Genomic DNA, 12435 nt, shown 5'->3' on the forward strand with positions numbered 1-12435 from the left:
ACCACACGTACCAAGATGCATCAACATCTTTAGCCACCTCGCCAGCTCGGGGAACACACTGTCTGCTAGTCAAGGAAGAGGGCTTCTCTGCTCTGCCTCAACCCCACCCTCTTCTGGTCTAAAGATGTGAGAAGAGACTTGGAGCAAAGGAAGGCAGAAGAAAAACTTTCATTGTGAGCACTGGAATTTAAGTTCCATATAAGTTTTATATACCATAATACTTTTCCATTTTTTTTTAAGTGCAGAACCAGTCTTAGCTTACAATCGTACAAAAGGATGTGGTGATAGATTTTGCTAGCTCCTAAGGTATTTCTCAAACTGTTTTATTCCAGCCATATAACACCAGGGTCGGTGAAGTAGGCCTATAGCCAGATAGGGCACAAGCCTGGCAAGCAAATTCCTGTTTACCCCATTGTGGATAATCCCAGCATCCCCAAACAAAGGAGTCAGTTTAATGCCCCTCCCTGCTACTATTCAGAAGAGGAAGAATGGTGCCTCTGCAACAATCCACTAGTACAGCAATGTCTCCACCTTCCCTACACATCCCAGCAAAGGCCACAGCAGAGCAATGCTCGCTTCAAACCAGACTCTATAAGTAAACCCTGGAGAATTATCTCCTGGATATTCTGTGAACTTTAAGGAATTAGCTTTCCTAAAGCCACGTCATTATTATTTGCTAGATTTGTCCAGGCCCTAAAATTAAAACATGGGAGGCAGATGCCATCTCGCTGTTATAAACTCACAGTTCCTTTCAGTCTCTTAGTTCAAGATGGGGTAATATTGGGTTTTCCGGGATACCTGGGATTACAGGCCTCAGCTAACAGACCCAGCACTGGTTGATAATCATAACATCAGAAATAGCAGGTCTTTTGCCTTTTCTTTAAAAGGCTATCTTCCCCAAACAGATTCCTTGTATTTAAAGAACACTTTAAATGCACTGAAAGTAAAATAAAAATTTGATTCTTGTTCTTTTATGAGTCCCACAACTCAAGAAACCAGTCGCTGACTAGAAGCCACTTACCCTCTCAGTTAGTGTCCGGACTTTCTTCTCCAGCCACAGCAAGGCAGTTTTGATGTGATAGCTGTAGCTGGTCTATCACTAAGCTCTCGCGATAATCTAAAAGGCCTTCATCTAGGCAAGAATATCAAATCTGAATCACTGTCCCATTGCTTTGTTTAACGAAACTGTCCAGGGCACAGTGGCATACTCCTGTAATGCCAGGGGATCAATACAAGCTTAAGGCCATTCTGAGCTGTATTCTGACAACATACCTCAAGTATAATTAATCCATTAAAAATTTAAAGTAAATTTTATGAAGAACAAAGAGCTTATTTTGACCATTTTTTGAAAAGGAAATCAAGAATAATAAAAAACTATTATCTTCAAATTTAGCAGCGAGTGTTTAGCATTAATCAAGCTGAGTCTCTAAGACTCCAAGACTCAGAGAACTTGAGGATAGATTGAATGCTATGCAACCGTTACTGTGTTGCAAAACGGGACACAATTTTATCTTACAGACTGCTGAGCATAAGATAAATATCACCCCCAATCTTGTTATAAAATTGACCTCCTTTGTCAATGTTTTGTGGAAACATAGCCTTTATAGTATGGATGAAGAGGCTCCCCACACTCCCACATGACCTGGTGATTACTACCTGAATCTCTATGATTCCACTAGACATTTAAAGGCTTCAGATCTATGGTCACTAGTAAATGCATGTTTTTGTATGTTTGGTTGAAAACAATCCTCCCACATTTAAAAATAATGAAAGCTAGAAGAAACAAGTATACATCCCTAAACAAGCAACCTTATTATGGCATTTTGTCTAGTTCACAGTTTCTGAATCAATCCTGTATCTCCACGAGGTAAGAAAGCTAAGAGAGAGATGTGGGTTAGCACTTACTCGTGGGTAAATGTGATATTTGATGTTACGGAGTCCAGATGGTTCTAATAGAAGGCCCACAGTTACAGATCACATGGAAACAAATTTCCGAGGGGAAGAAACGTGAATCAAATCTTCTCCATCTTTACACTCTCTAAAATTTATAGTGTTCTTATATTAACTATTTTTTTTCAAAATGAGCTTAAAATCTTATGCAAAGAAGCGTGATTATTACAGGAGAAGAGACAAGGGGGGAGGTGGCAGTCTCAGAAGCACCAGAACTCTGCTTTCCAATACCCAGCGTAGTGATTTCTTTATCCCGTCAATGCCTCCGCCCAGTGCCAATTGGTCAGGTCTCCACCAGGACGGTTAATCAGGGCAACAATGAAGCATGTACCACTGGAGAGCCTTTCAAATGCTGCTGCAGCTGAGGTCTGAACTCAGGGTCGGTGAGTTTTAATCTTTCAAAGTTTTTAAATTTTCTGGACTGGGATTTTTTTTTGCACCTCAAAGATATTATGAAGATAAAATTATGAATGCTTTTCAATTCATCATTTCCTACTGACTTATTTATCTCCAGCCCCAACCTCTTTGTCCTTCTTGTCTATGAGTTGGAGACAAGTTTCTTCATACCCACAGCTAAATCAGGGGAAGGCAGGCACATACACACAACAGACATTAAACGGCTCGTTTTAAAATTCTTTATCACATCTATTATTTCCAGCAGATGAATAATAATCAAGTTAACAACATAGTTTGGTTACAAGAAAACAAAAAGACAAAAAAACACAACACTTTCACAGAACAATATATTAATATGTAATGCACCAACTAGAACTTTATAGAAAAGTGGAATTTGAGAGAGCTGTCCCGCCAAAGAGACATGCAGTGGACTAACTGCAAAGGAAGTTCCAAGGTCAATGTCACCAGGAAAAGAGACCAATGACACGGCAACGCCATTGTGCAAGTGCTCACATCTGCTTCAGAATCTGGGCTAATGAAGTCTACAACTAATTCAAGTTCCCTTAACTATACACGTAGATAGCCAATTACAGCTGCAGTATCCTCACCCCTGTTCATTAATTATAGTCTTACCAAAAAACCTTATAATCAGATGGTTTTGTTGTCTGTTTTGCAGCTGAAAAATGTATAATTCACCCTAACAACTAAAAAACAAGAGTGACATTTGTCAGTTTAATAGAAAGTTCAAGGCTTTTTGTTGATCTTATTATTAGAAATGAAGGTATTAGCCAGCAATGCTTTTAAAACAGCAGAGTGTAAGAGTTTTTTTTATATATATAACAACAGACATCAATATAACACCAAGATACCAGTGTTTAAGACCAAAGCCAAGAGCCTTGAAGAAATGGGCTAGTTCATTTCGTTACGACATCTCTCACGGCTGCCATAATGTGCCTGGCACTGACTCCGAACATATCCAGCAGTTCACTCGGCTTCCCGCTGCGCGGCACTTCTGTCACTGCGAGCTGACGGACAACTATGTCAGGCTCTCTGGAGATGGCCGCACACACAGCTTCCCCAATGCCACCTTCTCGGTAGTGATCTTCCACTGTGATGATGTGGCCTCCGGTGGCTTTGGCACTGTGGATAATGGTGGCAGCATCCAGAGGCTTGATAGTGAATGGGTCAATGACGCGAATAAAAATACCTTGTTGAGAAAGCTTGTCGGCAGCCAGCAGGCCTTCATGTAGAGTAACTCCTGCTCCAACAACCGTCACCTTGTCCTCTGCACTCTGGCGGATCACCTTGGCCTGTCCAACTGCAAAGCTGTCTTGTGAAGTATAAATAACTGCGGTTTTGGGCCGGGTGGTCCGAATGAAGCACATCCCCTTTGTGCGGGCTGCCAGATAAACAGCGTGTTCTGTGGCGATTGCATCACTTGGGTAGAAAACCGTGCAGGTGGGGACGCTTCTGAACATGGCCAGGTCCTCCAGAGCCATCTGGGAAGGCCCATCTTCTCCAATAGATACCCCGCAGTGGGAACCAATGAAGTTGATGTTGGCTCGAGAGATGGCTCCCATTCGGATCTGATCAAATGCTCGCGTCAGGAAGGCTGCGAAGGTACTAACAAAAGCCACAGTCCGCCCTCGCGCCGCACACCCTAGCGCTACACTTACCATGTTTTGTTCCGCAATGAAGCACTCTATGAATCGCTCAGGGTGTTCTTTCCTGAAGATCTCAGAAAAGGTCGAGTTTTTTGTGTCACCGTCTAGAACAATAACTCTCTTGTGAGTGTGACCCAATTTAGCCAGAGCCAAGCCACAGGCTTCCCGGGTAGCCACCTTGTCACCCAGTTTATAGGCAGGTGCAGAGGTCATTTCTATATTGGAGATGCTGATCAGGGGTGAGTCTTCAACGGGGGGCTTTGGTGTGAGACGTTTGCTTGTTTGTATCTGACTCTCAATTAATTTGACAATCCCATCAGCACTCTCTTTCGGCATGGGCTTCCCATGCCAGTTTTCTGCATCCTCAATATTTGGAATACCCCGCCCTTTGAAGGTCTTGGCAATCAGGGCAGTAGGTTTGTTCTTGACTTGAGTTGCTCTCCAAAAGGCATGGCAGAGGGCTTCGACATCGTGGCCATTCACCGAGTAAGTATTCCACCCAAATGCTTGGCAGCGCTTCTCATAGATGTCCGTGCAGTGCCCTAGGGGTGCAGTGCCGCTTTGCCCCAAGCGGTTCACATCAAAGATTGCCACGAGGTTGTCCAATTTGTAGTGGGAAGCAAAGGCCAAGGCCTCCCAGATAGAGCCTTCTGAGGCCTCACCGTCCCCCATGAGACAGAAGACACGGTAGCTGGCCTTGTCGAAGTACTTGCCGGTGTAAGCCATTCCGCAGGCAGCTCCCAGTCCTTGCCCAAGAGAGCCTGTTGCCACATCAACAAACGATAGCCGAGGGGTGGGGTGACCCTCCAGGTCGCAGCGGATTTTCCGCAAGTTCAGCAAGTCAGATTCACAGATCCAGCCCGCCTCCACCCAGACTGCATAAAGGATGGGTGCAGCGTGGCCCTTGGAGAGGAGGAAGCGGTCGTTGTTGGGGTGCGCGGGGTCTGTCTGTTTGTACCTCATGGTGTGGAAGAAGAGCACAGCCATGATCTCTGCCGCGCTACAGCAGGACGTGGGGTGGCCCGAGTTGCTGGCGCACGTGGCCCGGATCGAGTGGATTCGCAGACGATTGGCCGTGTCCTGAAGCACCTGCAGGGAGCCTGGGTCCACCTTGGCACAGCTGGCCGTGGCCATGACCTGCAGGCTGCTCGGTTGCCAAAGAGCAAGAAAAGTCAGGCAATGTCCTGAAGTCCTTTAACAACCCCTCCAGCAACCGTTGAAGAAAGTTTGCGCATGCGCCACTGATGGAGGCGGGTCATCTGTCTATGTGTTACTTTCATTGGACAATAAAGAAACTGCCTCGGCTTTTGATAGGACAACAGCTTAGATAGGCGGAGTAGACAGAACAGAATGCTGGGAGAAAGAGGCAGACATGCTATTTCCCGGTAAGCCACCACCTCATGGTGAGATACAGATTATTAGAAATGGGTTGAATCAATATGTGAGAGTTAGCCAATAAGAGGCTGGAGGTAATGGGCCAGGCAATGTTTAAAAGAATGCAGTTTCTATGTAATTATTTCCGGTAAAGCTAGCCATGAGCCGTGTTACAGGACGCAGCCCTCTGCTCCCTTTTACAACAACACGCCACTGGTCTGCATCTGTGCATCCTCAGTTGCTTTGTTTTGCACACTATCACAATGCCCCAGCCCTCAGCCCTAGATTTTTAACATTTACTTTTTCATTTTCAGGTTCAACATTATTAAAAATAATTAAATATCACGTTACCTCTCTTTAAGGTGGAAGTTCAAAATGGGATAGATGTTCTTATATATATTATGCCTGGGGGAAATATTTTAGATACTCTTGCGCCCTTTCACCTAATTCTAACATTTTAATTTTAAAACTAATTTGAGTTTTATGTGTATGGGTATTTTGTCTGGTTGTATTTCTGTACACCACTTGCTTGGGAGACCTTCAGTTCCCTGGCACGGAAATTATAGGTGAATGTGCGCTGCAGTCTGAGTGTTAGGACTCGAATCTAGGTCCTCTGGAAGACCGGCCGGTGCTCTCAATTGCCAGGTCATCCCTCCAGCTCCGACTGTCTCTGTTTTAAAGAGCATGGGTTAATATAAATAAAAGGAGTTGCAGAAAAGATTCTAAGACTTGATGAAAGAATGTTGAAATTGGGCAAGTCCCCCAAAAGATCAGCTGTATTCAATCTTAGCTTATCTTTTTAGGTAAATAAGAGAAAATCCAAGTACCATAGACTAGGGCTGCAAAAAAGAAGATGGGCTTTAGAAGGGAAAATACAGCTTCTAGTAGCAAAGCAAGGGGTGGTGGTGGGAGGGCGCAGAAGCTCACCGTTACTTTGACTGAAGAACGCCAGTCCACACGCTGGTAAGCACGTTAGCACACACTGAACGACACAGCGTTCCACTAGTGGTGGTGATGGTGAGAAGAGGTGGGGAGAGAAATCGGAACTACTTAGCATTTCTTTCAAATTTCCAAATTCTTCCATTCATTTAAACTGTGGCACAACATTTTCTAAGGTATTAAGTTTTTTGACATTTGCAAAGGTCAGCTTTCTTAAGCAAAGAATTTGGTCTTAGAAATTTAATACCCTAGATAATGAGTGTGGATTTCTCCTGTCGTTCTATGAAAATATATGGATTTTTCTAGTAGTACATAGAAAATAGCATTTCCTATATTATTTGTAATATTTTTATAAATTGGTCTGATATTTTTAAGACATCTGGAAAGTTTATATATAATTTGAGCTATTTTAATATTTTAAAATATATTTCAGAGTTCATAATTACTGATCATTAAAGTATGAAACATGTATCACTATCTAATAATTGATTACCCAATGTGGACATAAATATCACTTAGTTCAAAAGTCAAATAGATACATGATAAATCCTTTTATTTTTTGCACTTTGGAAGAATCTGTCAGTGAAATGAGATAAACCAGGAAATCTAAGGGCAGCATTACAATAATTTTATTGTGTTGGTAAAGAGTGAGTGACTGACTCATTTTAGAGACTGTTCGGGAGCCAGTCAAAGGTTTTCTACAAGTAGGAAACAGTTCTTTATTTACTTATATTGATTTATGGACACAGAATAGAGATCAACAAACTTGAGTGGCTTGGGTGGGCACAATGAGTGCATAGGTGTCACAGACAAAATTGTAAACAAGGGTTGGTAAATGGTTCAATACACGTCCGGTGTGGTGCGTTGGGAACTGGAAACCTCTGAACATCTGTTAAACCGTTAACACTAACCTTGGAGGTGAGCGGCTGTAGAGATGGTCAGTGGGTAAAACTGCATCTGCCTCTGCTGGAGGATCAACGTTCAGTTTCCAGCATAGGATACCTTTAAATCCAGCTCTGGGGGATCAACCGACCTCTTCTGACTTCTTTTGGCACTGCACCCATGTGCATAAACCCACATTCAGGCACAAACTTGTACACATATTTCAAAACAAAAATGCTGTGGAAAGATAGTTCAGTAGTTATGAGTGTTTTCTATCTCCCTAAAGGACCCAAATTCAATTCCTAGCACCCACATCAGGTGATTCACAACTGGCTGTAACTTCAGCTCCAGGAGATCTGATATTCTCTTCTGAAAAGCACACACAAACATCGTGTGTGCGAGTGTACACACAAACACACCAAACAAAATGCCTAAAAATAAACAAAAATAATAAAAATTTTTAAAAAGACCAATCATCCACTTTTTTCTGTCTTAAAATCTGTTAAAATGGAACAACACATTTCTTGCTTTTTCTTTGAAGTTATCATTATACTTTTTCCTCGCAGTACGCAGAAGTTCTTGCTGTGATGCCTACACTCCATGAATATAAACCCTAGCAGGATCAATAGTACAAATAGCTATGGAGGGGAAGATAAGAAACAGAAATTGATCTTTGTAAGTTCTGCTGAGCAGCAGCATAAAAAACAGCACCCAGTTTCTAACACTCAGGAGGCTGAACTTATAAGGTGCAGAGGTTGAAACCCATGAAGTCTTGTCCAAACTGCTGAGTGTTCTTAAAGAGAACCTCATAAAAGACACAGAGGGCATCTGTGCCTGCTGCTTCCATTTGAATTCCATTATCACAGAAGGCAGAGTATGTGAGCTGGGCAGATTCATTATAAAGCATTAAGATTCTTTTGTGGGGCATGGGAATGGAAGTGACATGCTCTACCTACCTTTCTGGATTCTCACTTTGACAGTTATTGTAGATACTACTGTTTTTCCCCTCTCCTAATTTTGCTATAGTTTGTAAATAATATTTTGAGGTATGGATTGGAGAAGTCAGAAGAAGAATCACAACATATATAGAAAACTATGCCAAACTCTAAGCAGCAACGGATAATCACAGCTGACCAGCTCACAAGTCCCTTCTCCTTTGCTAGTCACGGGGATCATCTCATGTTCTTGTTCTGTGAAAGAAGAGAAATACAAGTCTGATTTGCATGAGAATAATTTCCATAAAAAAATCTAATTGACCTATTGGCCAAAGGGTTCCCATGGCAATCGTCCAAACAACCCAGGCTGTAGGTTGCTCTCCACACACTGATGGCAAGGCCCCATCACTGAAGTCAGCACTTACATGACTCACTGAACATGGAGATGTCGTACTGATGCCTACATAGAGCCTTCACCCTACATTCCAGCTTCTTTGTTACAGGAAGGTACTCTTGAAGCTACCAAAAGAGAAATGTAAACACCAAGCCAGACCCAAACTCTTTCGTCTACAATGGTGTCCTGCTTTCAAGATATGCTAGGGCAATGATAGCACAAAGCCTATGGGAATAACCATCTGATTTGACTTATGGCCCACTCCACAAGATGGACCCCATACCTGGCACTGCTTTGGTGACCAAGAACCTAAGGCTAGGTAGCCTAGAGACCTAGGATAAGACCAAATACTATTGGTCTAAAGAGGAAAAAGAAGTTGCAGCAATAATATGACTCATAATGCCATTCTGTTTTGTTTAGACATGATCAAAGATCCTTCCTCCAACAACAGACAAGACTAAATACAGAGACCTGTAGTTAGATATTATGCAGGGAGTTAGAGACCTTGGAACACTCAACCCTAAATGGGTTTTATCCATCAACTCCCTCCCCTCAGGGCTCCAGGAACCCTGTGGAAGAAGAGGCAGAAAGAGTATAAGAACCAGAGGGGATAGAGGACACCAAAAAAGCAAGGCCCTCTATGGTGGTCTGAAACAAAATGGTCCCCCAAAGGGCTTGATAGTATTAGAATGTGGCTTGTTGAAGTAGGTGTGACCTTGTCATAGGAAATCTGTTACTGTGGGGGCAAGTTTTGAGGTTTTGCTCAAGCTTCCCTCAGAGTGACAATCACCCCACTTCCTGTTGTCTGCAAGATGCAGGGCTCTCAGCTCCAGTGACACGTCTGCATTCCACCATGCTTCCTGTCATGATGTTAATGGACTGGACCTCTGAAACCGTAAGCAAGCCTCCCCAATTAAATGTTTTCTTTGTAAGAGTTGCCATGGTCATGGTCTCTTCACAGCAATTTAAACCCAAACTAAGACATCCTCTAAATCAACATGAGCATAGCTCATATGAACTCACCGAGACAGAAGCAGCAGTATACACAGGACCTTCAAAGGTCTGCAACAGGTCCCCTGTGTATATATTATAACTTCCAAATTAGTGTTTTCATGGGATTCCTGAGTGTACAAACTAGTGAGTCTCATTCTTGTCCCTTCTCTTGGGCTCTTTTTTTCTATTTGTTTATTCTGTCCAATTTTTGAGGTGTTGGCTTTTGTTTTACCTTATTATATCTTATTATCTAAAACAATCTCAGTCTTTAATTATGAGATCTCTATAACTGACCTGGGCTTAGGTTAGTTAAATAACTCAAAGGTGATTACATGGAGTGGGTTTAGCAAGGTGACAACGGGTCTCTAAGATATTTTGGATTAGGATGGACTTTCATATGATAAATCCTGTCCTGTTCTAAGAACAAGTTTTATAGAAGATAGGATTTAAAACAAGGCTGGTTTAATGAGGTATTAAAGATGCACCTCCATGCATTCGTGTACAGGGTTACATCTTACTAGCAGGCAGATTTTGTCACGTAAGAGTAATCCCCCTTGGTATTGATTTTAGAAACACTGAATACTTTATACTGTTGATCTGGAAAGCCCCATTTTTTTTCTCCAAATCACGCCCTCTCAGGAAATCTCTAACTAAGAAAAGGCACCCAAAGCCCAGCTCCACATTCTTGGAAGTTGACATGGCTAATCTCCTGAAGTTGTCATGGGCCCAAGACCCTGCCTAAAAGTGTACCATACTTGGACACAGATCCTACTTATGGAGGATACATCATCACCCCTGTAGGGATTGCCTACGGGGTACTTAAGCTCCCTGCTTTAGTTCAAGCACATGACTCTCTTCAGCCCCAATCTCTGGTACTGAATGACTCACCCGATAGTTTCTTTGCTCAAAATAAACTTGTTCTTTTATTTTTTTTTTCAGTTCAGCTTGATCTGGCTTACTGTGTCATTGGAGAAACCTACTATCTGAGTTCAGAAACCCTATTAAGGTGGATCCCTCACCTGATCCACTTTCCACCTCTGAGGCTCTTCTCCTTAGAGCCCTGCGTGTCTGCTGCCTCCTTGAGCTTCCCTTTGGGTGGTTTCCTCGCTGTCCACCAGTCCTCATTCTGTTCTGTTCCCATGTCCAACTGCTGAAAATCCCATCCACTGCATTTCCCATTTAAAATATTGTGCTTTACTCTCTAGACTTTACAGTGGGTTCTTCTTTATGATATTCTCTATTTCACAGCATTTCCTTCCGTCCTCTGAGCAGAGTTCTAAAAGCCTTTTATGAAAAGTCTGTCTTCATTTCTGTCTCTCTAAATGTATTTGTATTGACTATTTTATGTAGGTGTTTGTATTTTATTGTATTGTAGTGTTTGTATAATTGTGTTGTTTGTATTATGTATTATATTATGTAAGTGTTTGTATTGATTATTTTTTTTCTCTAGTAATGCATGATGCTGTCTTGTCTTTAATGTGGGACGTTATCTGGGAATTTTTTTGCTTTGCTCTTCTAAGAACAGTTGAACTTTTTCTTGGAGGCAACCATGTGGCGTTAGCAATACTGGAGTCTGATTTCCTTCAGTGTTAGACTAGCTTTGCTAGAGACCATGCCCTCTCCAGGGTTTCTGTGGAAAGCAAGTGATTATCAAGAATCCTGTCCTTTGCTGCGTTTTGCCCCCTGTGAATTCTGGGAACTTCTTAGGTGTTACTACTCTCAAGTTAACACTTGTATGGCCTTGAGACATTGCCTTCGTACAGAGTAACTTCTCCACATTGTGTGGCGAGCTCTGTCTGGACAGTTTCCTCCTGCTAAATGTTCTCCCTCGGTTTTCTACCCAGGGTCATCCCTGAGTGTAGGCCTATGCTCCTGTCTCATCGAAGCTGTGCCTGGCTCTGCTGCACTTCTTGAAACACCGTCTTCTGTAGAAAAACACAGAAGGCAAGCTTTCCCACTCGTGTTTCTGCTTTTATAGATGACTGGCCTGTGTCGTCTCTTGCCCAATGCATTGCAACTGTTGCTTTCTGTCTAGTTTGTAGTTGATATGTCTGGAGAGTCATTTTCATTGCAGCTTCTCCATCAAAACCTCAGAATGGTGACTCCAAATGTTTTGAGCATGAATACCTTACATGCGGTCTTCAGATGTCTGCAGCCCCACTTGCTGCACTGGCTGTCAAGCACCCCTCTGATAAACACGTGTCCCCTTGGAAGAGTTTGGGAACTAACCACACTTACTATTACTAGCATTTTTGATGCCATTTAAATAATGTCTATTTAATGATGATGTTCCTGTAAAAAAAAAAAAGAGAATGTTAAAAAGCATTTTTTTTCCCCAAGGAAAAGGAAGTTGAGGAGAATCAAGAGGACATACCATTCTTTCAAAGGACCTGAGTTTGGTTCCCAGCACCAGGTTGGCGAGCTCACCGCGGTCTTGAACTCTGGCTCCAGAGGATCCAAGACCCTCTTCTGGGCTCTATGGGCACATGCACTCACACATGCACAGACTCTTCCCCGCTGGCCTCCACAAACACATACACATCATTTTAAAAATAAAAATAAATCTTTAGAATAAGCGTCCAGAGAAAATTTCATCATTATGAGTAGCTAAATTTTCCAGAGAGATTTTATTACTTCTCTGTTAAAAACAATGTCCTTTCAAATTTGAATGGCTTTTCAAATCAATATTCTAAAGCATATCAAAGAGCTGCTTTTCTTCTTGCAAAGGTTACTTGGGGTATTAACCTTTTCTTGGATGACTAACAGCTATCATTATAAACACTGGCTATTATGCTCTATCGGAATTCAATCAAATAAATCAAAATAACTATTCAGAATAGTTCCTGAGGAAGGTTATCTTCAGCATCTTTGTTCAGAATAAATGCTTGAGTTTTATTATTGTATTTGG

The 12435-nt window shown here is 42.2% G+C and overlaps 1 protein-coding gene across 1 annotated transcript; it reads right to left on the reverse strand.

Moving 5' to 3' along the window:
* Positions 1-2603: 2603 nt before the first annotated feature.
* Positions 2604-5234, reverse strand: Tktl2 (transketolase like 2). The gene has a single exon (XM_048442733.3). The coding sequence runs from the start codon at positions 5142-5144 to the stop codon at positions 3261-3263; it is 1884 nt and encodes a 627-aa protein (XP_048298690.3). The 5' UTR covers positions 5145-5234; the 3' UTR covers positions 2604-3260.
* Between the last annotated feature and the right edge of the window lie 7201 nt (positions 5235-12435).

Source organism: Myodes glareolus, chromosome 23, assembly GCF_982192425.1.
Source record: "Myodes glareolus chromosome 23, mMyoGla1.1, whole genome shotgun sequence".
NCBI lineage: Eukaryota > Metazoa > Chordata > Mammalia > Rodentia > Cricetidae > Myodes > Myodes glareolus.